The sequence below is a fragment of the Homalodisca vitripennis genome, chromosome 2 (genome assembly GCF_021130785.1).
Source record: "Homalodisca vitripennis isolate AUS2020 chromosome 2, UT_GWSS_2.1, whole genome shotgun sequence".
Taxonomy (NCBI): domain Eukaryota; kingdom Metazoa; phylum Arthropoda; class Insecta; order Hemiptera; family Cicadellidae; genus Homalodisca; species Homalodisca vitripennis.
Window position 1 is genome coordinate 1,414,530 of NC_060208.1, and position 27,993 is coordinate 1,442,522.

General features: G+C 37.2%; 1 protein-coding gene across 2 annotated transcripts; it reads right to left on the reverse strand.

Moving 5' to 3' along the window:
- On the reverse strand, positions 1–27,993 carry LOC124353468. 2 transcript variants are annotated; one of them, XM_046803310.1, is made up of 4 exons: positions 27,867–27,993; positions 11,185–11,281; positions 2,811–2,915; positions 1–538 (listed from the first exon to the last, which is right to left on the reverse strand). In XM_046803310.1, exons 2-4 carry the CDS (start codon positions 11,260–11,262, stop codon positions 164–166), a joined length of 558 nt encoding a protein of 185 aa, XP_046659266.1. In that variant the 5' UTR covers positions 11,263–11,281; positions 27,867–27,993; the 3' UTR covers positions 1–163. The 2 variants fall into 2 exon arrangements, with proteins under 2 accessions (XP_046659266.1, XP_046659265.1); XM_046803309.1 differs by lacking the exon at positions 27,867–27,993 and adding an exon at positions 27,358–27,548.

Below are 27,993 nucleotides of genomic sequence, written 5' to 3' on the forward strand. Positions count from 1 at the left end.
AAGTGTTCATTATTTTTAATGTTTGAATTAAATATTGTAAATTTTAATTACGTAGCAAACCAAATACCGAAAATGTCGTGAAATAAATCCCAAGTAATGAATAATTAAATTTTTAAAGTTAAATGAAACTGTTAACTGTTTTCTTTGGGACACCTATAAATGACTACTGCTCAGTTAACGCCTGTGTTATCAACTCCTTGATGTTGTTGGTAATGCCGACCACTCCGCTTTCCATCACGCTCCAGTCCAATTTGCCTTTTTTCTCCTGAAGAATCCGGAATCCTTTGGCCGCTGCTTCGTTGGCAATATTCTCCGCTATCTTTTTGGCTTTAGCCCGACTATTATTTTCGATCAAGTTCTTTATGGTTTCTATACGATAAGAAATATTCTCCATCGTATTCATAGCGACCGAATTGAAAAAATCGGCGGTCTCCTTTTTACTAAATGTTGCTGCCATTTGCATGTACGATTTTGAGGCGATGACGATGTCGTTTCCAATAACACATGCCAAATCCGCCTCCAGTTCAGATACCCGTGCCTGCAACATTGTATTGTTTAGAAAAACAGACTATACTTTGAGTAATATTCCATAATTGAATAATATTAATTAAGTATTTGAGGAAAGAATTGGCTCCAAAAATATTTCATAGGTTAAATATTTCAAACACAAGTTTTCTCAGCAATATCCCAACCCTGTCAAAAACCCAACATGTATAACAATATCAAAACAAAACATTTTATTCACGTTTGATGAAATATTGTTTTAAACAAACAGTGCAAATTAAGGTTACTTATGTCATTGTTGTGCAGACTGATAAATTGTATATGTAAGTGGTTTAAAAACAATAATATTTTATAAAAATTTTAGATATAAATATTCGAAGTATCACATTAAAATTTGTGATTGATTTAAATTAAAATTTGTATTGTTAGACATTAAATTGTTTCCAAAATTAAATGGGGGCAAAATATAAAAATTGTAAAATTTTTTAATTACAAAGATTTATATTGCACATAATCTTGAATCAACATAGAATTTTTGTATCAAATTCTTATTAAACAACCTTACCTTACAACTAACTTTTCTGCTTTTAAGGGGGCTGGCCCAGTAAAAAAAATTTATTTTTGCAATGTTTTTTATATTTTTTAATTTTTTCTTGTTTATTTACAATTAATTTGATGTAAATATCATGGGCATACGATTTTTTTTGGCTGAGTTACAGGTAAAAATGTAAACGTATGTCAGACAAGACTTTGTTTTGATTCTATTTTCCAGTCAATCATACAAACAAGCAGTTGCTTCAAACAGTCTTGGGACTTTTAAACATAAAAACACTATCCCCAAAGCCATCATGCTGGAGATAAAACCAATATTTGTAGACCTAACAATGCCAAACCTCCTCCAAAGATGTCTTATGGGAAAAACACAGAACTCCAACGAAAGTTTCAACAGTATTTTGTGGTCACTGTGTCCTAAAAAAGGATTTGCAGGAAGGGATATTGTGGAAATAGCTACTCATGAAGCTTCCCTGATATTTAATGAAGGGAATAATGCAAAGTCAAAAGTGCTAGACCACTTGAAAATCAAACCCGGAAAACACTTCAACAGCTGCATGGAGACTTTTGACGTTCGACGAGTGCGCGACGCCAATAAAATAACTATGTTGGCAACTCTGGAAGAAAGGAGAGCAAGGAGAAGGCTTAGAATAGAAAAGGAAAGTAAAGACAAGGAAAAGGAAGGTGTTTCTTATGCTGCTGGAGGATTTTAGAGTACCATTTTAGTAAATTTATCAATAAAATATATTTGTTTGCGATTTCCCGAAACATTGTTTTTTTCCTATTATTTACATCATAACTCCAAAAGTATTGGAGCAATCTTCACCAAATTTTCACCAGATCTTAATTTTAGCTGTGTAAATGGCTTGAACTAAAATTAAAATGGTAAGTAAAGTATTTCTTATATTTCAAGCCTATTACCTTCTAAAAACTCAATTTTTTTTGGCAAAACTACTTTAAAATTCAGAAATTTGTTTTATTTGTACATTTTTGATATATTTTTAGTTCAGGCCAAGAAACTATTGCCTAGGAACAAGATACATTTTATTTTGTGAAATTATCTCATAAGGTAGATTACTTATCATGTTAAAACCATTAGACTAAAGATTTTTTTGCAAAAAAAAACAAAAATTAAAAAAAATAATAAATTTTATATTTACAATTTTGTTTTTTCTTAAGTGTGTATAAAAAGTCTATTTTGACTTAACCTGAAAGTTTCAAACAAATTGGGCAATATTTGACTGAGTACAAAATTGTTTTCCAAAACCATGCAAAAGTGATTGCGATACTGGGCCAGCCCCCTTAAAATATTTAGTCTGAGCCATATTTGAAATTGCTAACCAATAAATTATATACATATATATAATTATAATTATATATATATATATATATATATATATATATATATATATAGGTATAAAAATATAATTCCAAGCATAATGGGAGCATAGAATCCAAAAGTTGGTGATTTTTCTCTGTGGATGTAAAATCCAAGTAAACCACAAATTATTAAATACTGGCTCATATTAATCAATTTGCAGAGATAGAAGTGTGTCAAATATTATAACTGGTTTAATAAATAATTTACTTACTAAAAGAACTAAAGTACCACAGAGATATTGAATGGTTAAGCAAAGTTTTCGATTCATGAAAATGGAGATATTTGCGTATTAAAACTTATAACATTACATTAATAAGGCTTGACCATGTGTTTACTGGAGAAGATATTTGTTGACAGAAAGTAACTGACTTACATTTTTTTGTTGCGGTGTCATATTAAATCCGATGGACCGTGCTGCGGTTGTCATATCTTTTGTTTTAGTATTGAATCCTAAAATTCGACTTTTTTTTGTATTTACCTGAAACATAAATAAACGTTGGGTACAGTTTATTAAAATCAAAAATGAGTGGCTCTAAAAAGCCGTAGTTCCTTTGAAAGGATGTCTTTGATCATAAATTGTTATTCTCAATTGTCATTATTAGTAGTACTCAGTTTCTCTATACTTTAATGTATATATTTTAAAATGTATTCCATGCCTGTAAAATGTATTACAGTTGGATGTACATGTAAACTTGATGTGTTCAATTGTAGGTTAATCGTGTCTACAATATATTAACCAAAGATTTTTCTTCTCAAAATTTCCATACTTTTTATTGAAATATATCTAAATGAACTTCGGTAGTTTTGTAACCTATACTCAGTGTAATCTGTTATTAAGTGATATACGACGTATACGTAATTATTAGTGCTTAGGTAAACAAAGTAAATTGAAGAATGCATTGTTTTACCAGCGAAGTGGAGGCTAAGAAACCCCTATATGACACGTGAACTGGAGACCAACGGCACAAAGAGAACTTCTGAACTACCACCATCAATGGCCGGGCAGGCGGAATGGTATCACCCAGCAGTTACACTGTACACTGACACAGGTACAGAGTGGCTGAGCTAGGGAAGTCAAGGCTAAGAACCCCACTATGACACGTGAACTGGAGACCAATGGCACAAAGAGAACTTCTGAACCACCATCATCAATGGCCGGGCAGGCGGAATGGTATCACCCAGCATTTCCACTGTACACTGGCACAGGTGCAGAGTGGCTGAGCTAGGGAAGTCAAGGCTGAGAACCCCACTATGACACGTGAACTGGAGACCAACGGCACAAAGAGAACTTCTGAACCACCATCATCAATGGCCGGGCAGGCGGAATGGTATCACCCAGCATTTCCACTGTACACTGGCACAGGTGCAGAGTGGCTGAGCTAGGGAAGTCAAGGCTGAGAACCCCACTATGACACGTGAACTGGAGACCAACGGCACAAAGAGAACTTCTGAACCACCATCATCAATGGCCGGGCAGGCGGAATGGTATCACCCAGCATTTCCACTGTAGACTGGCACAGGTGCAGAGTGGCTGAGCTAGGGAAGTCAAGGCTGAGAACCCCACTATGACACGTGAACTGGAGACCTAAGGCACAAAGAGAACTTCTGAACCACCATCATCAATGGCCGGGCAGGCGGAATGGTATCACCCAGCATTTCCACTGTACACTGGCACAGGTGCAGAGTGGCTGAGCTAGGGAAGTCAAGGCTGAGAACCCCACTATGACACGTGAACTGGAGACCAACGGCACAAAGAGAACTTCTGAACCACCATCATCAATGGCCGGGCAGGCGGAATGGTATCACCCAGCATTTCCACTGTAGACTGGCACAGGTGCAGAGTGGCTGAGCTAGGGAAGTCAAGGCTGAGAACCCCACTATGACACGTGAACTGGAGACCTAAGGCACAAAGAGGACTTCTGAACCTAAGAGGTTAGGGAAACTGCCAGCGACCGTAGCCAGCCTCCTCCTTAACCTCCTGGACATCCAACTAGGGTGTCGTCGAGGACACGTATATGGAATAAAATGCTCAGGAGTAAACAAAGACTGCAGGAGACTTGCCCAGAGTGTGGCGTTTGTTTTTGTCAATAAAATTATTTGCTACAAAATACAAAATTATTCACTTTCATAATAGTATCCAGGCACAGTTCAGCAGAATAGAACGGAAACAGTCTAAGTTCAATTGGTTGTATATATATATATATATATAAATTAGGAAGTAAATTAATACAAAATAATACTCCATTGCCAATATTAATGCAATCGAGCTTTTCATATAATGCTCCCAAAGGGCAAGCGCGACGCCTCCCACGCTGTTTTGTATATAACTATATATTTATATGAAATATAAAGTTAATGAATACAAGATATTGTCTCCCGCTAGCCATCCTTCGATGGCTCTGTCCGCCCAGCCGTGTGGTCCGCGCCGCCCGAGCCACTCACCTCGTACTTGTAAACAACATTGAGGTGACTCGGCTGGAAGATCAACTCAAACGTGTACTTGAGAGACTTACTGTGCCGCACAATGTGACATGTGAATGGATACTACTCTGCGATTCGTATTGTTGTCGATAGATTGACAACTGCCGAGGTGCGGAGTATGCGAGCCGAGGTCGTGTCCTATGAGTACTGCAGTATATGTGAATGGATACTGCTCTGCGATTCGTATTGTTGTCGATAGATTGACAACTGCCGAGGTGCGGAGTATGCGAGCCGAGGTCGTGTCCTATGAGTACTGCAGTATATGTGAATGGATACTGCTCTGCGATTCGTATTGTTGTCGATAGATTGACAACTGCCGAGGTGCGGAGTATGCGAGCCGAGGTCGTGTCCTATGAGTACTGCAGTATATGTGAATGGATACTGCTCTGCGATTCGTATTGTTGTCGATAGATTGACAACTGCCGAGGTGCGGAGTATGCGAGCCGAAGGTCGTGTCCTATGAGTACTGCAGTATATGTGAATGGATACTGCTCTGCGATTCGTATTGTTGTCGATAGATTGACAACTGCCGAGGTGCGGAGTATGCGAGCCGAGGTCGTGTCCTATGAGTACTGCAGTATATGTGAATGGATACTGCTCTGCGATTCGTAGTGTTGTCGATAGATTGACAACTGCCGAGGTGCGGAGTCTGCGAGCCGAGGTCGTGTCCTATGAGTACTGCAGTATATGTGAATGGATACTACTCTGCGATTCGTATTGTTGTCGATAGATTGACAACTGCCGAGGTGCGGAGTATGCGAGCCGAGGTCGTGTCCTATGAGTACTGCAGTATATGTGAATGGATACTGCTCTGCGATTCGTAGTGTTGTCGATAGATTGAAGACTGCCGAGGTGCGGAGTCTGCGAGCCGAGGTCGAGTCCTATGAGTTCTGCAGTATATGTGAATGGATACTGCTCTGCGTTTCGTAGTGTTTTCAATAGATTGAGAACTGCTGAGGTGCGGAGTCTGCGAGCCCAGGTCAAGTCCTATGAGTACTGCAGTATGTGTGAATGGATACTGCTCTACGATTCGTAGTATTTTCAATAGATTGAGGACTATCGAGGTGCGGAGCCTGGGACAGTATCGATCAGCATCCGGTTTCAGCCCTTGGCAATAGGTTCGAGGGAGTAAAAATCAGAAATGAGTAAGAAGCATAAAACATCAATTCAAGTCGAGAAAAGGAAAATAGGAAGATAAATAGAAAATCCAATTCCCAACCTAACTGCTTCTCTCAAGACTCCACGAGAACGGTTTGAGCGATGGATCAGGAGAATAAAAAGTTCCTCAAATATACTGTCATCAAGATAGAAAGCGATAGCCGCGGTCTCGTCTGGTGGGGATCCATAGAGCCTAGGGGCAACCATCCACTGAACTCCTAGGGTACTGAAAACTAGGAGCCGGCCTGCTAACGGTTATAATCTGGCAGGACCCTATCTACCGGGTCGTATGTTATATTAACCGCCGATACTAATGATGTGATAGTGTTAAAATCAGCTATGGGCATCTTGAAGGACATTTGCTGAACCATCATATCACCAACGATCAACCAGCGAACTTTTCTTGTAAATGCATATATCAAGAAGCTTTGCAAGAGACATCCCTATGATGACTTTTTCGATTTTCCTGGCATCCCTAAACACATTTCACGAAGTATGGGATGCATCTTACGTTTCGTGGGATGCATCTAAAGTCCTCGTGCGTCTGCCGTTGACTCGTTTTCGATCCGATGGAGGAAATAATTTGACTCAAGCGCTACGTTCGCTGCCGCCAGACCTAGACATGATTACCCATCTAACCCACCGACTCCTCCATCGGAATTCCAAACCTCCAAATACCATCTAGATATTGGCTGGCCGACTTTCTTATTATGGAAGTTCCTCATGTTTTTTTTCGCAATCCCACTTCAATGTGACAAGCAAGATTATATTACTAAAATAAAACTGGCAAAACAAATGCAAAATTTCCAAATCAATTTTTATTAAGGTGGCTCCACCAAAACACCCAATTCACAACGATCAAATTTGAAGAAATCCAGCTCATGTGTGAAGACCTAAAGACAGATCTACTTGTTGTAAACGAAAACGGTTTTGGCAATAAAACCATTGAGCTGTGCAAAATTCATAACTCGAAATTTTCAAACTCATATTTCGCCATTATGCTAAAGGTGGGAGTGTTGAAACTTTTTTAAAAACTTCCATAAACAATAAAATTTAATTAAAGAAACGGACGAAAAACATTTTTAAGCAGCCGGAATTCAACCCAAAATTCAAAATTGGTCGTCATAGGCATTAATAAGTGTCTCAGTACAAACGAAGTTGCTTATTTTTATTGGAATCTTTGATGACAAACCTGTCTCATTATGACCTTGACTTCATCCTGATAGGCATTAAACGCTTTGGAGAGCAGCCATCAATATTCATCAAATGTCTAGCCGACTTATTAAGGTATTTTGATCTTGACTGATTAATCCAAATCCCAACAAGAATAACAACAATATCACAATCGGCTATCGACAGTATGTTGTCCAACCTTCCCAATGTCGCAGTGTCTGTGATTAATGCAGAAATTTATATCACTTTGGTAAATAAGCTATAATTAGTGGTGTAAAATTAAAAAAAGAACCAAAAGTTTTTAAAACAGTAAGAAAGACAAGGTCAGATCATATTTCCAACCTCAATGCTTTACTTTCAATAGAAAAGTGGCTCTTTTTAAATTCTTCTCAATCTGTATAGCAGTTAAAAATTTTCAAAAGTGTTCTTAATTTTCATTTAAATCTCTACTGGCATAGCAAAACTGTCAACGCTGTCCAGAAAAACATGTAAAGGAAATAGATCACTTGAGGAATTCTGATTTGGAGAGAAAATTTTAAGCTTTTCTCAGAGCACAGAAACACAAAAAAAATTATAACAGAAACACAGAAGATAATAACTTTAGAGATTTTTCCAAAAATATGAAAACAAACTTATATTAAAGTTATTCAAGCTCTTTTCCACTATATGATATTATCTTAAATTTTATTATTGTTTCTTAAATATTTCAAAAATTATTTTGGGCATTATGAACGATAAAGTTAAAGATATCAAAAGTCCTAATTAAAATTGTGGATCGAATTGAAGGTTATGAGATTGAAGTGGGAAATAAATTTAACAAGATTTTTGCAACTGTAGCCTGTGAACAGGGTCCTCGTCCATCACCACATCAAGTAAACCCCATTCCAAGACAAATTCCAGTAACCTCAATGGTCCTGACACCCCGTTGTTAAGGAAGAGGTGGATGGAACCATTCAGCAGCTTCCATTGAACATGTCCAATGATACTAGTTTAATGTCAATGTGGGTCAACAAGCAATGCTCTACAAATATTGTACTGCATTAGTTGATATGCCACTTCGTACAGGATTTTTACCCTAACTCCTACAAATTTCAGAAGTAATTCCAATTAAAAAAAGACGACCCCACACTCATTAACTATTATCGGCCTGTTTTCAATTATAGCATCCAATAAAGCATCCGATTTTGTTGAAAATCTCACACTGCTTGCCAAGTTAGAGTCCCATGTCATCTGAGACGTGCCTCTCTTGTGGCTTATTTCATTTGAATGTCACGTATCTCAAGTTGTCCAAATGTTACCATGCTTCTAATCAATGAAAATTATATATGGAATCCCTCGTGGATCCATTATCAGTCCTATTCTCTTCCTGCTATTTGTCACTGACGTAAAATCATAACTACCGTGCAGTATGTTGATGATACGGGTTTTTTTTAAATGAAACTACATAATCAGTTTTAGAGCAAAAAGCCTTTGTTGCACTAAACTGTTGTATTCAGCATTTTCGCAGCATCAATCTAATACAATTCTTTAAAATTCAATGTTGTAAGTTTTTTTTTGCGCTCGGTAGACTAAACATATGGGCCATTGTGTTGTATGAGGCCATACTAGATGAAGGACTGCTCCTCGAAATTCTTTGGAATTTACCTTGATTTGAAATAGAATGTTCAAATCCATTACGTTTGCTCCAAATTAGCCTCATACACATATATTTTGAGGTATCTAAGTACTGCTCTATTTAGTTTATGGTGATGGCTTATAATGGCTTGATCTATCCACATCTCACCTATGGACTAGTGCTGTGGGATACATGTGCAAGTAAAATATTTTGGAGAGCGTTCAAACTTAAAAACGAGCGATACGCATCATTGCAAAATTAAAATTAAGAGAGTCGTGCATACCAGTTTTAAAAAGACTGGACGGTTCACTCTGCCAAGTGTCTGCATTTTAGTAAAAACGTCATTATTTACTTATTTATTTGTTTCCCTTCAACGGTTAAAAACCAATTTACATTAATTTTATAATATTGTGATATATGATTAAATAATAATTAAATAATACTTAAAGAAAAGGGCCATACCAAACATGCAACTGGACTCTAAATCAAATCTAGGCATGATTAACAATAAATTAATAAGAAATGTATAAATTATAATAAAAATAAGTAATATTGTATGTTTAAATGTTCTTGACCAAAGGACAGAATGTTCACTAGTACGAGACAAGAGGCAGAGAAAGTACCGAACTGGAAGACACCCGGCGTTATTTCATGAATGTTTGCCCTCACACACAGCGATGCAGTTATACAAAACAGAATATTGACGCATTAAAAAGTACCGAACTGGAAGACACCCGGCGTTATTTCATGAATGTTTGCCCTCACACACAGCGATGCAGTTATACAAAACAGAATATTGACGCATTAAAAAGTACCGAACTGGAAGACACCCGGCGTTATTTCATGAATGTTTGCCCTCACACACAGCGATGCAGTTATACAAAACAGAATATTGACGCATTAAAAAGTACCGAACTGGAAGACACCCGGCGTTATTTCATGAATGTTTGCCCTCACACACAGCGATGCAGTTATACAAAACAGAATATTCACGCATTATACAGTATTTGAACAGCTGTTACGTAAATTAGCCGTTGCTTTATTTAAAATTATAAAGTAGGTATTCTTGAAAAGGAAATGTTATCAAAACACATTATGTCTCTTATAAAATTTTGATAAAAACAGCCGCTTATTAGATATTTCATAAAACAAAAACTAAATGGCAGTTTTTATAATATTACTACTAATTTAAAAATATTTTTTCTGATATGATACCTTCTGAAATGGAGCAGTTTACCAAGTTTTGTAACAATCGTAAAGAAAACAATGAATATACAATTGTTTCAATTAAAAGAACTAAATGGCTTACAGCTGCTAAATGAAGCGTAAAAAATTATTCTTCAATTTTAGCTTAGAATGAGACATAGAATCTGAAAATGCATAGCCAACCTAACCTTTTTACTACACCCTGTATAACTCATTCTTGCAGAAATGAAGTTTCATGAAAACTTTAAAGTCTACAAATGAAATGTTTTTCGACATATAAACAAGATACATTCAGATTTGTGCCGATTAAATAGGGTCTTATATTAGGATAAACAATAAGCATACTCGTACACACGGAGTTTCGATAAAGCATGTATATGTTGGAATAGTAGGCTACATGTGTTAAAATATCACATGTTATAATCTTTTTTTTTAAATCTCATTTTAGCCTTAGCGTCAGCTATGCCGGCTTCGAAGTTCACTGGTTTTATTTTACAAAGTACATGATTGGACCTCCCCGGGATTTGAACCCGTGATCTCTCGGTTAGAGAGCCGAGACTATAACCATTAGTCTACGGAGGAGGACAAATATAATCTTATAAGTTCATTGAGTTTAAGTAAAACTTTATGTATTGTGCAATTTGTCGTTGCTATCATGATAAGGCCGATATAAAAATATCCGCCTACACTTAATACAATCCCACTGAGTGACATGCACCATCATCAAACTAAGTTTTGCTCATATAGAAATGAATGTTCGTGCACAATTTAAAGTATATAGGTCAGTTCATTAAGTACGAACGGAAAATCAAACAAAAATACATTTTTAAATCTCGACCAATAAAATATTCACAACAAATGAAAAGTTAATTAAAAAACAAGTTATTCATTTACGATTACATGCAAAACTTATCTAGATTGTAGGCCTGCTAAGAATAATTACTTCTCTCAATACCTGAATAAGACAAAAAAGCAATAAAAATAATTTATTCTACTTTTAATTCTTACATAGTTATAATGTAGCTATTTTTAAATAAGTGTAGTGACTATCATGCTACTATTAAAATTCAAGGTCGGTATATAAAAACGAATAATAGTGTTAATTACGTTATACCTTATTTTCTGTAGGAAATGCTTCAACAATGAGACAAGCTGCCATTATCAGGATAGCTACAGATTTGGTTTGCCACATGATTTCTTCAGTAGCGATCCTGAAACAGTGTAAATATACATGTCATTAATGCTTCAACAGTGAGACACGCTGCCATTAACAGTATAGCTACAGATTTAGGTTGCCACATGTTTTAATCAGTAGTGATCCTGAAACAGTGTAAACATACATGCCATTAATGATTAACAATGAGACACGATGCCATTAACAGTATAGCTACAGATTTAGGTTGCCATATGTTTTTCTTCAGTAGCGATCCTGAAACAGTGTAAATATACATGTCATTAATGCTTCAACAAGTGAGACACGTTTCCAATTAGCAGAATAGATACGGATTTAGTTTGCCATATGTTTTCTTCAGTAGTGATCCTGAAACAGTGTAAACATACATGTCATTAATGTTACAACAATGAGACACGTTTCCAATAGCAGAATAGATACGGATTTAGTTTGCCACATGTTTTCTTCAGTAGTGATCCTGAAACAGTGTAAACATACATGTCATTAATGTTACAACAATGAGACACGTTTCCAATAGCAGAATAGATACGGATTTAGTTTGCCATATGTTTTCTTCAGTAGCGATCCTGAAACAGTGTAAACATACATGTCATTAATGATGTGACATGGCACGTTTCCAATAGCAGAATAGATACGGATTTAGTTTGCCATATGTTTTCTTCAATAGTGATCCTGAAACAGTGTAAACATACATGTCATTAATGTTACAACAATGAGACACGTTTCCAATAGCAGAATAGATACGGATTTAGTTTGCCATATGTTTTCTTCAGTAGTGATCCTGAAACAGTGTAAACATACATGTCATTAATGTTACAACAATGAGACACGTTTCCAATAGCAGAATAGATACGGATTTAGTTTGCCATATGTTTTCTTCAGTAGTGATCCTGAAACAGTGTAAACATACATGTCATTAATGTTACAACAATGAGACACGTTTCCAATAGCAGAATAGATACGGATTTAGTTTGCCATATGTTTTCTTCAGTAGTGATCCTGAAACAGTGTAAACATACATGTCATTAATGTTACAACAATGAGACACGTTTCCAATAGCAGAATAGATACGGATTTAGTTTGCCATATGTTTTCTTCAGTAGTGATCCTGAAACAGTGTAAACATACATGTCATTAATGTTACAACAATGAGACACGTTTCCAATAGCAGAATAGATACGGATTTAGTTTGCCATATGTTTTCTTCAGTAGTGATCCTGAAACAGTGTAAACATACATGTCATTAATGTTACAACAATGAGACACGTTTCCAATAGCAGAATAGATACGGATTTAGTTTGCCATATGTTTTCTTCAGTAGTGATCCTGAAACAGTGTAAACATACATGTCATTAATGTTACAACAATGAGACACGTTTCCAATAGCAGAATAGATACGGATTTAGTTTGCCATATGTTTTCTTCAGTAGTGATCCTGAAACAGTGTAAACATACATGTCATTAATGTTACAACAATGAGACACGTTTCCAATAGCAGAATAGATACGGATTTAGTTTGCCATATGTTTTCTTCAGTAGTGATCCTGAAACAGTGTAAACATACATGTCATTAATGTTACAACAATGAGACACGTTTCCAATAGCAGAATAGATACGGATTTAGTTTGCCATATGTTTTCTTCAGTAGTGATCCTGAAACAGTGTAAACATACATGTCATTAATGTTACAACAATGAGACACGTTTCCAATAGCAGAATAGATACGGATTTAGTTTGCCATATGTTTTCTTCAGTAGTGATCCTGAAACAGTGTAAACATACATGTCATTAATGTTACAACAATGAGACACGTTTCCAATAGCAGAATAGATACGGATTTAGTTTGCCATATGTTTTCTTCAGTAGTGATCCTGAAACAGTGTAAACATACATGTCATTAATGTTACAACAATGAGACACGTTTCCAATAGCAGAATAGATACGGATTTAGTTTGCCATATGTTTTCTTCAGTAGTGATCCTGAAACAGTGTAAACATACATGTCATTAATGTTACAACAATGAGACACGTTTCCAATAGCAGAATAGATACGGATTTAGTTTGCCATATGTTTTCTTCAGTAGTGATCCTGAAACAGTGTAAACATACATGTCATTAATGTTACAACAATGAGACACGTTTCCAATAGCAGAATAGATACGGATTTAGTTTGCCATATGTTTTCTTCAGTAGTGATCCTGAAACAGTGTAAACATACATGTCATTAATGTTACAACAATGAGACACGTTTCCAATAGCAGAATAGATACGGATTTAGTTTGCCATATGTTTTCTTCAGTAGTGATCCTGAAACAGTGTAAACATACATGTCATTAATGTTACAACAATGAGACACGTTTCCAATAGCAGAATAGATACGGATTTAGTTTGCCATATGTTTTCTTCAGTAGTGATCCTGAAACAGTGTAAACATACATGTCATTAATGTTACAACAATGAGACACGTTTCCAATAGCAGAATAGATACGGATTTAGTTTGCCATATGTTTTCTTCAGTAGTGATCCTGAAACAGTGTAAACATACATGTCATTAATGTTACAACAATGAGACACGTTTCCAATAGCAGAATAGATACGGATTTAGTTTGCCATATGTTTTCTTCAGTAGTGATCCTGAAACAGTGTAAACATACATGTCATTAATGTTACAACAATGAGACACGTTTCCAATAGCAGAATAGATACGGATTTAGTTTGCCATATGTTTTCTTCAGTAGTGATCCTGAAACAGTGTAAACATACATGTCATTAATGTTACAACAATGAGACACGTTTCCAATAGCAGAATAGATACGGATTTAGTTTGCCATATGTTTTCTTCAGTAGTGATCCTGAAACAGTGTAAACATACATGTCATTAATGTTACAACAATGAGACACGTTTCCAATAGCAGAATAGATACGGATTTAGTTTGCCATATGTTTTCTTCAGTAGTGATCCTGAAACAGTGTAAACATACATGTCATTAATGTTACAACAATGAGACACGTTTCCAATAGCAGAATAGATACGGATTTAGTTTGCCATATGTTTTCTTCAGTAGTGATCCTGAAACAGTGTAAACATACATGTCATTAATGTTACAACAATGAGACACGTTTCCAATAGCAGAATAGATACGGATTTAGTTTGCCATATGTTTTCTTCAGTAGTGATCCTGAAACAGTGTAAACATACATGTCATTAATGTTACAACAATGAGACACGTTTCCAATAGCAGAATAGATACGGATTTAGTTTGCCATATGTTTTCTTCAGTAGTGATCCTGAAACAGTGTAAACATACATGTCATTAATGTTACAACAATGAGACACGTTTCCAATAGCAGAATAGATACGGATTTAGTTTGCCATATGTTTTCTTCAGTAGTGATCCTGAAACAGTGTAAACATACATGTCATTAATGTTACAACAATGAGACACGTTTCCAATAGCAGAATAGATACGGATTTAGTTTGCCATATGTTTTCTTCAGTAGTGATCCTGAAACAGTGTAAACATACATGTCATTAATGTTACAACAATGAGACACGTTTCCAATAGCAGAATAGATACGGATTTAGTTTGCCATATGTTTTCTTCAGTAGTGATCCTGAAACAGTGTAAACATACATGTCATTAATGTTACAACAATGAGACACGTTTCCAATAGCAGAATAGATACGGATTTAGTTTGCCACATGTTTTTTTCAATAGTGATCTTGAAACAGTGTAAACATGCGTCATATAACGTTATTGAATGTATATTATTTTGTACAATATGTGTTGATTCTGTGTAAGATGTTGCATTCCTCGTTATCAAGAGTTATCGCAAAGAAGCGCAAACATACGAACAGAGTGCCGTACAAAATACAGTAGTTTACAAGATTTGAGTATCTAGGACCTTCCTGTCACGGTCGACGAACTGTCTTCGTTATGAAACAGTTATCGCAAAGATTCACAGACAAATGGACAGAATGCCGTACAACATATAGTAGTTCACAAGTTTTGAGTATCTAGGACCCTCCTGTCACGAGCGACGAACTGTTTTCGTTATGAAAGAGTTATCGCAAAGATTCACAGACACATGGGCAGAATGCCGTACAACATACAGTAGTTCACAAGTTTTGAGTATCTAGGACCTTCCTGTCACGAGCGACGAACTGTTTTCGTTATGAAAGAGTTATCGCAAAGATTCACAGACACATGGGCAGAATGCCGTACAACATACAGTAGTTCACAAGTTTTGAGTATCTAGGACCCTCCTGTCACGAGCGACGAACTGCCCTCGTTATCAACAGCTATCTCAAAGATGCACAGACATACGGACAGAATCCCGTACAACATATAGTAGTTCACAGGGTTTTAGTATCTTGGACCTTCCTGTCACGAGCGACGAACTGCCCTCGTTATCAACAGCAATCGCAAAGATACACATACATCGGACAGAATCCCGTACAACATATAGTAGTTCACAGGGTTTTAGTATCTTGGACCTTCCTGTCACGAGCGACGAACTGCCCTCGTTATCAACAGCTATCGCAAAGATACACATACATCGGACAGAATCCCGTACAACATATAGTAGTTCACAGGGTTTTAGTATCTTGGACCTTCCTGTCACGAGCGACGAACTGCCCTCGTTATCAACAGCTATCGCAAAGATACACATACATCGGACAGAATCCCGTACAACATATAGTAGTTCACAGGGTTTTAGTATCTTGGACCTTCCTGTCACGAGCGACGAACTGCCCTCGTTATCAACAGCTATCGCAAAGATACACATACATACGGACAGAATCCCGTACAACATATAGTAGTTCACAGGGTTTTAGTATCTTGGACCTTCCTGTCACGAGCGACGAACTGCCCTCGTTATCAACAGCAATCGCAAAGATACACATACATACGGACAGAATCCCGTACAACATATAGTAGTTCACAGGGTTTTAGTATCTTGGACCTTCCTGTCAGGAGCGACGAACTGTCTTCGTTATGAAAGAGTTATCGCAAAGATTCACAGACACATGGACAGAATGCCGTACAAAATACAGTAGGTCACAAGTTCTGAGTATCTAGGACCTTCCTTTCACGAGCGACGAACTCCTTTGGCAATTATCTTTACCCAACACATCGTTCTTCAATAGACCATAGAATCCCATAAACCAATTTTCCCAGTACCAAAGTTCTTTCTAACAAGTTTATCACACAGACAGCTGTTTAGCCTGTCTGTTTAGACTGTCCTTTGATCTTTTAACTCCAAGACAATAGCGTTCTTTCTCGGCCCAAGGGAAATCCATGAACGAAGTTACAAGTATTTAAGGACATTTCTATCAAGGTTATCTAATTGACAGCTAAACGGACTTAACTTTGGTCTTTTAACGCTAAAACAATGGCGTTCTTCCTCTGTCCAAGGGAAACCCATGAACCAAGTTTTTAGGATTTTAGGATATCTTATCAAGGTTATCACACAGACCTTTCATAGCAGAAACAGATATAGAACAAATTTTTATAAAATTAAAAAATCATCTTTTGAAATCTAGTTGTTTTTAAATCTAGTATGCAGATTTGACAGAAACAAAAGCATTGTTTTTTCCAAAAAGATACATGCAAAAATTAATTTAACCAAACATTCATGTTTCATAAACAATAAATACAGCTTATTAAACAAAAATATTATCAATAAAATTTCGCCTTCATTACATTTAAAGGTTACAGATATATGGTAAAATCTACACACACAAAAATGTGTCTAAATACATAAACAAGTAACACATCAAAATGTATCGAATTAGAATTATGGCGCATTGATTATGTTTATAAATTATCAGCTTGGAACTTATTTTATTAAATTACAGTAGCATCTAAAAACTGTACTAAAGGATAAATATAATTAGGACAGTAAATGTTACAAGGATAGAACTCAATGATGCGAGGATTGGAACCCATTCTTTTTCATTCACAAACACTTTTTGTATGTACATCCCCTTCTATTAAGATTTTAACACCTTAATAAAAGGATATGTATCAATCCTGGAAACGTCGTGTTTTATTCTTGATTTGAGTTTGTTAATGACGATGATTATCGTGAGATTGATTGGAAGAATAATATGGTTATGGAGGACATCGATATAAGTTACAAGTTATTTGTAACATTTTTCGATTTTTGTAACGTTCAATGGTGGAAAATACGAGTACACTCAATTATATTTCCAAACAAAGTACGTCTCTGTAAATTTCAAAAATATAATAAATTTATACAATTATACATTTTATATACAATTAATAGTACTGTAATTTAGAAAAAACAACATTTTATTAAATGCTGATTAAAACTAAACATATTATATATTTGAATAACAATTCCAAAATAATTTTAAATATTTAAGTAATGTCACAAAAAATTCTAAAGTTTTATATTTTTTACGAATTACTTTAAGAACTTAAACGGGATAGTCAACCATACTATATGTACCTATTTACCTCCGAGACTCAGCAAGGTAGAAGCGTAAATGGCTAACTAAATCGTTACGTTGTACTATAACCAGCTTAACGAGAAAATAATATTTTAATGAACCATTAAAACCAGATTTAGAGAATGGCTCACGGTAATGCCAGAACGCTGCTAATGGTCATGATTAATAAACTGGCTCAAACAAGCGCAAAGCGTCTTCAAGAATGGTTTTCCTAATTATGCTTTTGAATGGATTTCAAAGAGGTTTATCCATTACCGCGTTAGTCATGACAAAGAATTTCACTGATTACAACTCTCTTATTCAGAAACCGCCCTTTCTATGAAAAACATGGTTAAACTAGCTAACCAGCCTCATATAATAACAAGCTTCAAATTACAGACCTATTTACAATGAGGTTCACCAAGCCTTGACGCTTGGAAATAAATAGTCATGTCTTAAACTATTGATACAGTTCAAGATTTAGTTTTAGCCTAGTGGATGTGCTAGAGTTAGAAGAGGCCACCCGTATTTTAACAGACATGGTTCACTTCGTTAAACTCAGTGAAGAGTTTATCAAACACGTATGCACCTCGTTTTTAACATGACTATCTCGTTTATTCACATACAGTAACTAATGCAGCCTAACTTTCGGTCTACTTTTCTTTTGTAAAATCGTCTAAAAAATAAATGCGAGAGATGTAGACGTGATATGAATGCAGACAAGGAATGGTTGATGAAAATAGAGAAGGATACGATGGAACAGCAGCTTTAAATGTAGATATTCCAAATATTTCAGTTTTATTAAATTGACCTAGTTATTGCGACTAATCTACTGGGTATTGCGATTAAAGATGTTATTAAGACGGGTATAACTTAGAGCAATCAAACTGTAGACAGAATTTTAGGTAAAACAAAGTTTAATCATATATCAACGATCATTCCACAATCAGCACCATAGGTACAACGTACTTCGATAGGCCTATCCAATATTTTAAGGGATTTTTCCGGAATTTAAATTGAAACAAATCAATTTTTGTTTGATCAGAACATGATTTTTTATAAATTGCCAATAATGTGGCAATTCGGAAAAAATTATTAAGAAAACTAATTACATTACTATTATTACCTACATACAAATCAGCAACACATTTACTTTTATAACTAAGAATTCTCGTACAAAAACATAGCATAATACACTAAAAAATAAAACAACTTTATTATTACAAAACTAATAACAAAAAACTTGGTTCTAGCGATACCTTTCACCGGAAGTAAAAGGAGGTTGTATTTTTTTTAATCTCCTCGAGTAACCTGACAGAATGTAGAGATACTAGATGTGGAGAGACTGATATATTACAAAAGAAGGAGAAGGGGATCTCTGGTCCTAGAGACTTGACGGTAAAAACCACCACACTGCCTAGGGGGTTTTTTACGATAGGAATTTGCATTATGCACCGTCAGGGACAGATGTTCGCCCTAGTGTGTGGGACTCTTACCCACTAAAAACCTACCGGTCCAGGCATTAGAAACCCTCTCGGGAACGCATCTCTGCAACTACTTCAAAAGGGTGCCATCGTTCGCACAATGGGCATTACTTCATTCTAAAATCCACTGACATGAGCTATTCTGGTGCTTTATAGCTGCTCTCTTCTTTTTTGCCTTAGCACCCTCTTGCAGAACGCAGCGACAGCGCTCTACGATTCGGGACTGGACAACATCTCTTCTATAAGGGTCTCCGGCGAAACACGCCCGATAGCTGCCTCCAGCTCCCTTCTCTCCGTTTCCCACCTTCTACATTTGAAGAAGGTGTTCAGGGCATCGTCCGAATCCGAATCCCCGTACTGGCATTCCGGACTCGGGATCTTCCCCATTCTGTTAAGGTAGAAACCGAAACAACCGTGCCCAGTGAGAAGCTGGGTAAGATAGAAGTCTACCTCTCCATGCTCTCTTTCGGTCCATCCCCTCAGATCACCTATGAGCCTAAAAGACCAACGTCCTCGACTCTCCGTCTCCCATCGAGTTTGCCACTCATCCATTGTGTGCGAACGGGCAGCTGCACGGCTGACAGTGTCATTCCCATCGTAGACACGCTTCCGCTCAAGAGCAAGAAGATCGATGGGAATTACCCCCGCAATCACAAGGACGGCCGGCAACGAAACGGTACGATAGGCAGATGAAATCCGGAGAGCTCCTCTCCTCTGCACCGCCACGACCTTCCTCCTTTGGCGTTTCTGCCGCAAGGCATCCGCCCAGATCTCGCAACCGTAGAGGATAACCGAGTTCGTCACGGACATGAGGACTCGGCGCTTACCCTCCGCGGGTCCACCGATGTTGGTCATGAGCCTACTCAGATTGCCCACAATCCTTTCAGCTTTCTCGGCCGCACAGGTGATCTGGTCCCAGAATGTTATACGGGAATCCATTCTCACGGTGGAATCAAAAACGTGGATTGTAGGGCACCGAGCAGTCAGCCCAACTGACCGAGTTAAAGGCGTTCCTTACGTCCAGTGTTACCAGCATTACCAGTTTGCGGTACCGATTCCCTGCTGTACTGACTCGAAGGCTCTGACAACCTCGCCGACAGCACCAATCGTAGAACGACCCGCGCGGAAACCGAACTGGCGGTCAGATAGTCCTCCCGCCGCTTCAACACCCTGGATCAGCCGAGGTTTGAGCAAACGCTCGAGGAGTTTCCCCGCTGTGTCCAGCATGCAGAGGAGTCTGTATGCGGACGGGCTTTTGGGGTCTCCTTTTCCCTTGCTGACCAACACCAGGCGCTGGATCTTCCAACGAGGAGGGAACACGTATTCCAGCAGGAAGCGGTTATACATATTAAGCAGCAAGTCCACACATTGATAATAACACGGTGATAGTAAGGTGATATATTACAATAGAAGGAGAAGTGGATCTCTGGTCCTAGAGACTTGACAGTAACACCCATCACACTGCCTAGGGTAGCTCAGATGTAAACGACACAGGTAACGAGGTAGAGAGTTTAGGTCCACACATCGATAATAAACACGATGTAAGGTCATATATTACAATAGAAGGAGAAGGATATTTTTTTCGTCTTATGGACTTGACAGCTAACACCCACCACACTGCCTAGAATAGCTAAGACATAACCGACACAGGTAAGGAGGTAGACAGGCTACCTTAAGTTCATACATTGATAATAGACACGGTGATAAGAAGGTCATATATCACAATAGATAGTATTAAGTTATTCATTATAACTAGTATGTACAATATTTTGTTGCATCCATATATGTACCTTTTATTATTCTAAAGTGTATACTGAATTTGTATACAATATTTTTAATTATTGATTTTATTTTCAGTAGTAGTTACATTTTTAATGATAAAATGTATAAATGGTTCATTTAATTGACGCCGGTAGATTTTGCTAGAAATTTAAGTTCCATGAACAAGGTTATCAAATTAGAAAATGTGTTCTACATCTAAACAAGAAAATTGTAATGAATGAAACGTTGTTAAGCCATATTAAAAACTGTAACCTTACACAACGCAGTTCACAAAAATGTTTTAGAAGGGCTTTTAAAAGCAACTGCAATCAATAAAATAAAATTTAAATTCATGCTCTTTAAATAACATATTTAATGTTGTTTTAATATATTCAAAGTTTGAAAAACATAATGATATTAATTTTGTATTTAATTTTTGTATATAAATATATGTTCAGGTATGATGGTTCAAGTATACACACGCATGTAAAATATGATATACTATACAATACCATTAATAAAAATAGAATTAATGCTATTACCAATTATAAAAATGTCAAAAGCACTATTACTGTAAAAAATAAAAAACACCGTCTCAGTGCCACAAGGGGCATTTCCGCTTACTCTTCTTGTCACAACATGTGCATTTCATTCCGTTACAAAAAGACGTATCTTGTCATATTTGAAATGTTTTCTACTCATAAGAAACAACTCGATACTCTTAAATAGCTAAAAGTAAATACATTGTATTTTTGTAACTTCGAACTCACCTAATATTGTTGATCAATCGCTCTTTCGATGGATTAGTTAGCCTGACTCACGTACACGTAACCTCGAACTCACTTAATATTGTTGATCAATCGCTCTTTCGACGGACTAGTCAGCTTGACTCACGTACACGTAACCTCGAACTCACTTAAAATAGTTGATCAATCGCTCTTCCGATGGACTAGTCAGCTTGACTCACGTACACGTAACCTCGAACTCACCTAATATTGTTGATCAATCGCTCTTCCGATGGACTAGTTAGCTTGACTCACGTACACGTAACCTCGAACTCACTTAATATTGTTGATCAATCGCTCTTTCCGATGGATTAGTTAGCCTGACTCACGTACACGTAACCTCGAACTCACCTAATATTGTTGATCAATCGCTCTTTCGATGGATTAGTTAGCCTGACTCACGTAACCTCGAACTCACCTAATATTGTTGATCAATCGCTCTTCCGATGGATTAGTTAGCCTGACTCACGTACACATAACCTCGAACTCACTTAATATTGTTGATCAATCGCTCTTCCGATGGATTAGTCAGCTTGACTCACGTACACGTAACCTCGAACTCACCTAATATTGTTGATCAATCGCTCTTTCGATGGATTAGTTAGCCTGACTCCATGACACGTACACGTAACCTCGAACTCACCTAATATTGTTGATCAATCGCTCTTCCGATGGATTAGTTAGCCTGACTCACGTACACATAACCTCGAACTCACTTAATATTGTTGATCAATCGCTCTTCCGATGGATTAGTCAGCTTGACTCACGTACACGTAACCTCGAACTCACTTAAAATTGTTGATCAATCGCTCTTCCGATGGACTAGTCAGCTTGAATCACGTACACGTAACCTCGAACTCACATAATATTGTTGATCACTCGCTCTTCCGATGGATTAGTTAGCCTGACTCACGTACACGTAACCTCGAACTCACCTAATATATTGTTGATCAATCGCTCTTCCGATGGATTAGTCAGCTTGAATCACGTACACGTAACCTCGAACTCACATAATATTGTTGATCACTCGCTCTTCCGATGGATTAGTTAGCCTGACTCACGTACACGTAACCTCGAACTCACCTAATATTGTTGATCAATCGCTCTTTCGATGGATTAGTTAGCCTGACTCATGTACACGTAACCTCGAACTCACCTAATATTGTTGATCAATCGCTCTTCCGATGGATTAGTTAGCCTGACTCACGTACACATAACCTCGAACTCACTTAATATTGTTGATCAATCGCTCTTCCGATGGATTAGTCAGCTTGACTCACGTACACGTAACCTCGAACTCACCTAATATTGTTGATCAATCGCTCTTTCGATGGATTAGTTAGCCTGACTCACGTACACGTAACCTCGAACTCACCTAATATTGTTGATCAATCGCTCTTCCGATGGATTAGTTAGCCTGACTCACGTACACATAACCTCGAACTCACTTAATATTGTTGATCAATCGCTCTTCCGATGGATTAGTCAGCTTGACTCACGTACACGTAACCTCGAACTCACTTAAAATTGTTGATCAATCGCTCTTCCGATGGACTAGTCAGCTTGAATCACGTACACGTAACCTCGAACTCACATAATATTGTTGATCACTCGCTCTTTCCGATGGATTAGTTAGCCTGACTCACGTACACGTAACCTCGAACTCACCTAATATTGTTGATCAATCGCTCTTCCGATGGATTAGTTAGCCTGACTCACGTACACATAACCTCGAACTCACTTAAAATTGTTGATCAATCGCTCTTCCGATGGACTAGTCAGCTTGACTCACGTACACGTAACCTCGAACTCACTTAATATTGTTGATCACTCGCTCTTCCGATGGATTAGTTAGCCTGAATCACGTACACGTAACCTCGAACTCACTTAAAATTGTTGATCAATCGCTCTTCCGATGGACTAGTCAGCTTGACTCACGTACACTTAACCTCAAACTCACCTACAACTGATTAGCGCGGAGGGTGTCAGTTTTACGGATGAACTTTATAACGTCCGATTTTAATATTTTACGTTCTCGGAAAAAGTGTTCTCATTCTTAGTAAGATTTGAATGTTTCCTAGACAACTATGAAATTCTGAACACAGAACAATTTAACCCAGTGAAATTAGATCAATGAATTGTGCAGAACTAACTTTGAACAGGTCTTAATCGTTATCATATACCCCATATATTTTGTAACTTTTATATATGCCTTGGTAAGAAATTAGTGGGATTTGTGATTTATCGAAAAGATAGATTTTGTCTCCTTGTTATTGAGATCAGAGTAAGAAGGCACCAAAAGCTCAGCCAAAAAGAATTAAAGTACCCTAAGGAGTCCCTCAGGGATTGATTCTTAAGTCGGCTTAAGAAATTAACTGTTGTAAAAACATCAGTGATTTTTACGACAGCATTTTTATTCCTCGTTCAATAATTTTCAAATGTCATGACTCTTTGTATATCACTTTAAAACCTATTGAAACAAATCATTTGATCTAAGTTCCAGATTTTTTAAATTAACTTAATATGAAACATTCCTAAGTTTTTCCTTATTAAATATTGCTTTACAAAATACGAATAAATAAAAGAATCATTTATGGTTCTTACAATTAGAAGATTCATGACACATAAGTCGGCGTTTTATAAAGTGTCCAGTAGAATAGGATGACCTTTAATGACCATGTTAAAGTTGTTTTTACTATACTTCCACTTGTACTTTACATAAGATTTAAGAACAGTAAAATCATGTAACTATCTCTATGTATTGTAAAAATGATCTATTTTGTGTTTTATACCCTCATTTACTATATATTTTTAGAGTCTGTGGATAATATGCCCAAAATTACTATCTTCTTTAGTCAAGAGTAAGACAATCAGTGAACGACCAGCAAAAGGCTCTTCCAACTTATGGTACATTTAGAAGTGCTTTTATAAGAAGTAGCATAACCTCCGATTACAAAACTCTCGTATGAGAGCATTCACATGCAAACTCAACTTGTACTGACGTTGACAAACTAACAAAGAAACTTCGTCAATGTATCAAACAAACTTAAAACCAAAATCAACACTAAGCTCAATTGAAACGCTTTCTTCTTGTGACTGTATTTTAAACCGTTCATTAGAACTTTGAAAGCTGCTAGGTGGATTATTTAGCATTCGCAATAAATCGGCCATATTACAAAACCAATACCGTTTGTAAAAGATAAACCGGGAATGTGTAAGAAACTGCATTTAATTAATATGCATTATTATTATAGGATATAAACTTACAAATCGTAATAGTCTTCTCTCGAACCAATTAGAAACATACCAATATTCACTAACTTTAAATTATTACAATTTTTAAAATCCTATTATGCACTCATTCGCAATTCACAGGGCGGCGATGACACTTAATAGTATTACAATAATATTTTGAATAATGTATAAAGTTCTTAATAATATGTACAGTTATATGAGGCATAGAAAATACTCCAGCCCGTACAAAGATGAGATGAGTTTCCGCTCCTATGAGATTATCAAACGACGAGGTCTTTACATCCTGTACTCTCTCCTAACATTACGATAAAAATATCAGCAGTCAGCTGAACTTTGTCCGACAGTCAATCACTTAAAAGTGCTTTGTCTGCCACTCCCTACCAACAAGTCAGGTGTGCTAATGTCAGCATCCTCACCCACTGTGAGATATGGGGAGAGCAGCAGTCTGTTGTACTTTCCCGGCAGACGATCACTTAAACGCACCATGTAGGGCACTCCCTACCAACAAGTCAGACGTATTATTTTAAGTATCCTCACCCATTGTGAGATATGGGTAGAGCAGCAGTCTGTTGTACTTTCCCGGCAGACGATCACTTAAACGCACCATGTAGGGCACTCCCTACCAACAAGTCAGACGTATTATTTTAAGTATCCTCACCCATTGTGAGATATGGGTAGAGTAGCAGTCTGTTGTACTTTCCCGGCAGACGATCACTTAAACGCACCATGTAGGGCACTCCCTACCAACAAGTCACATGTGTTATTTTCAGTATCCTCACCCACTCTGAGATATGGGGAGAGCAGCAATCTGTTGTACTTTCCCGGCAGACGATCACTTAAACGCACCATGTAGGGCACTCCCTACCAACAAGTCACATGTGTTATTTTCAGTATCCTCACCTACTGTGAGATATGGGGAGAGCAGCAGTCTGTTGTACTTTCCCGGCAGACGATCACTTAAAAGTACTTTGTCTGGCACTCCCTACCAACAAGTCACATGTGTTATTTTCAGTATCCTCACCTACTGTGAGATATGGGGAGAGCAGCAGTCTGTTGTACTTTCCCGGCAGACGATCACTTAAACGCACCATGTAGGGCACTCCCTACCAACAAGTCACATGTGTTATTTTCAGTATCCTCACCCACTGTGAGATATGGGGAGAGCAGCAGTCTGTTGTACTTTCCCGGCAGACGATCACTTAAACGCACCATGTAGGACACTCCCTACCAACAAGTCACATGTGTTATTTTCAGTATCCTCACCCACTCTGAGATATGGGGAGAGCAGCAGTCTGTTGTACTTTCCCGGCAGACGATCACTTAAACGCACCATGTAGGACACTCCCTACCAACAAGTCACATGTGTTATTTTCAGTATCCTCACCCACTCTGAGATATGGGGAGAGCAGCAATCTGTTGTACTTTCCCGGCAGACGATCACTTAAAAGTACTTTGTCTGGCACTCCCTACCAACAAGTCACATGTGTTATTTTCAGTATCCTCACCTACTGTGAGATATGGGGAGAGCAGCAGTCTGTTGTACTTTCCCGGCAGACGATCACTTAAAACGCACCATGTCTGGCACTCCCTACCAACAAGTCACATGTGTTATTTTCAGTATCCTCACCTACTGTGAGATATGGGGAGAGCAGCAGTCTGTTGTACTTTCCCGGCAGACGATCACTTAAACGCACCATGTAGGCACTCCCTACCAACAAGTCACATGTGTTATTTTCAGTATCCTCACCTACTGTGAGATATGGGGAGAGCAGCAGTCTGTTGTACTTTCCCGGCAGACGATCACTTAAACGCACCATGTAGGACACTCCAGTCATATGTGTTATTTTCAGTATCCTCACCCACTCTGAGATATGGGGAGAGCAGCAATCTGTTGTACTTTCCCGGCAGACGATCACTTAAACGCACCATGTAGGGCACTCCCTACCAACAAGTCAGATGTGTTACTTTCATTATTCTCACCTACTTTGAGATATGTGGATAGCAGCAGTCTGTTGCACTTTCCCGGCAGACGATCACTTAAAAGTACTTTGTTTGGCACTCCCTACCAACAAGTCAGATGTGCTTCTATTCAGCAATCTCTCCCACTTTGATATATGGGGAGAGCAGCAATCGGTTGTATTTTCCCGGCAACCGATAACTTAAACGAACTTTGTAGGAAAATCCATACCAAATGGCTGATTTAATTTTCATAGTTTTGTTTTCCATCTTCACGCTGTGTGACGTTAAATTCCTATATAACGAGCGAACCAAAATTTGAAACGAGATTTAACGAATACATAATGTGAAAGTTTCTCTTGTAGTAATGAGTGCTAAATTAAGCAAATGTTACCTTCTCTGATAACTGATGAAAGTAAAGCTCAGGTATGGGGCTTTATGCGTGGATAACTTCATTATTTGATTGAGAACTGGTATTACTACATATTAATTGAATATAAGGAGCCAAACGTATTTATAACAATTATATATGCAATGGTGAATTGATAATCATAACTTATCATTTGATAGGTGTATTTGCGAATATTAAATGAATATATTTTGACATTTATTAAATATATCTTTAAGACACATTCTACAAACTTTGAACGTTGGTGCTCTAGTAGCTATAGAACGAAATACTTATAAATAAAATACAAATAATTTAAAAAAATTGAAGTTTGAGATATTGTATGTTTTGTAATAAGTTAAATATTTTAAATCTTATGTGGTACCCAGGAATTATTTCTTTATTAAAATGAAATTAGTTTTAAATATACACAATTGTTAAACTAACGGTAAAAGTACGATTTTTCTTAATAAATAAAAAAGGTTCTATCGAATAACGAAGAACAAGCATCTCACCTAGTTTACTGGTCTACTATGTAAGGCACATAGGAAAGTTACGGCCACATTAATTATCAAGTTCGAGATGATCCATTGTTACTGTTCTTGAGAATCAGGGTTTTATTGACTTCTCCTTACATTAACT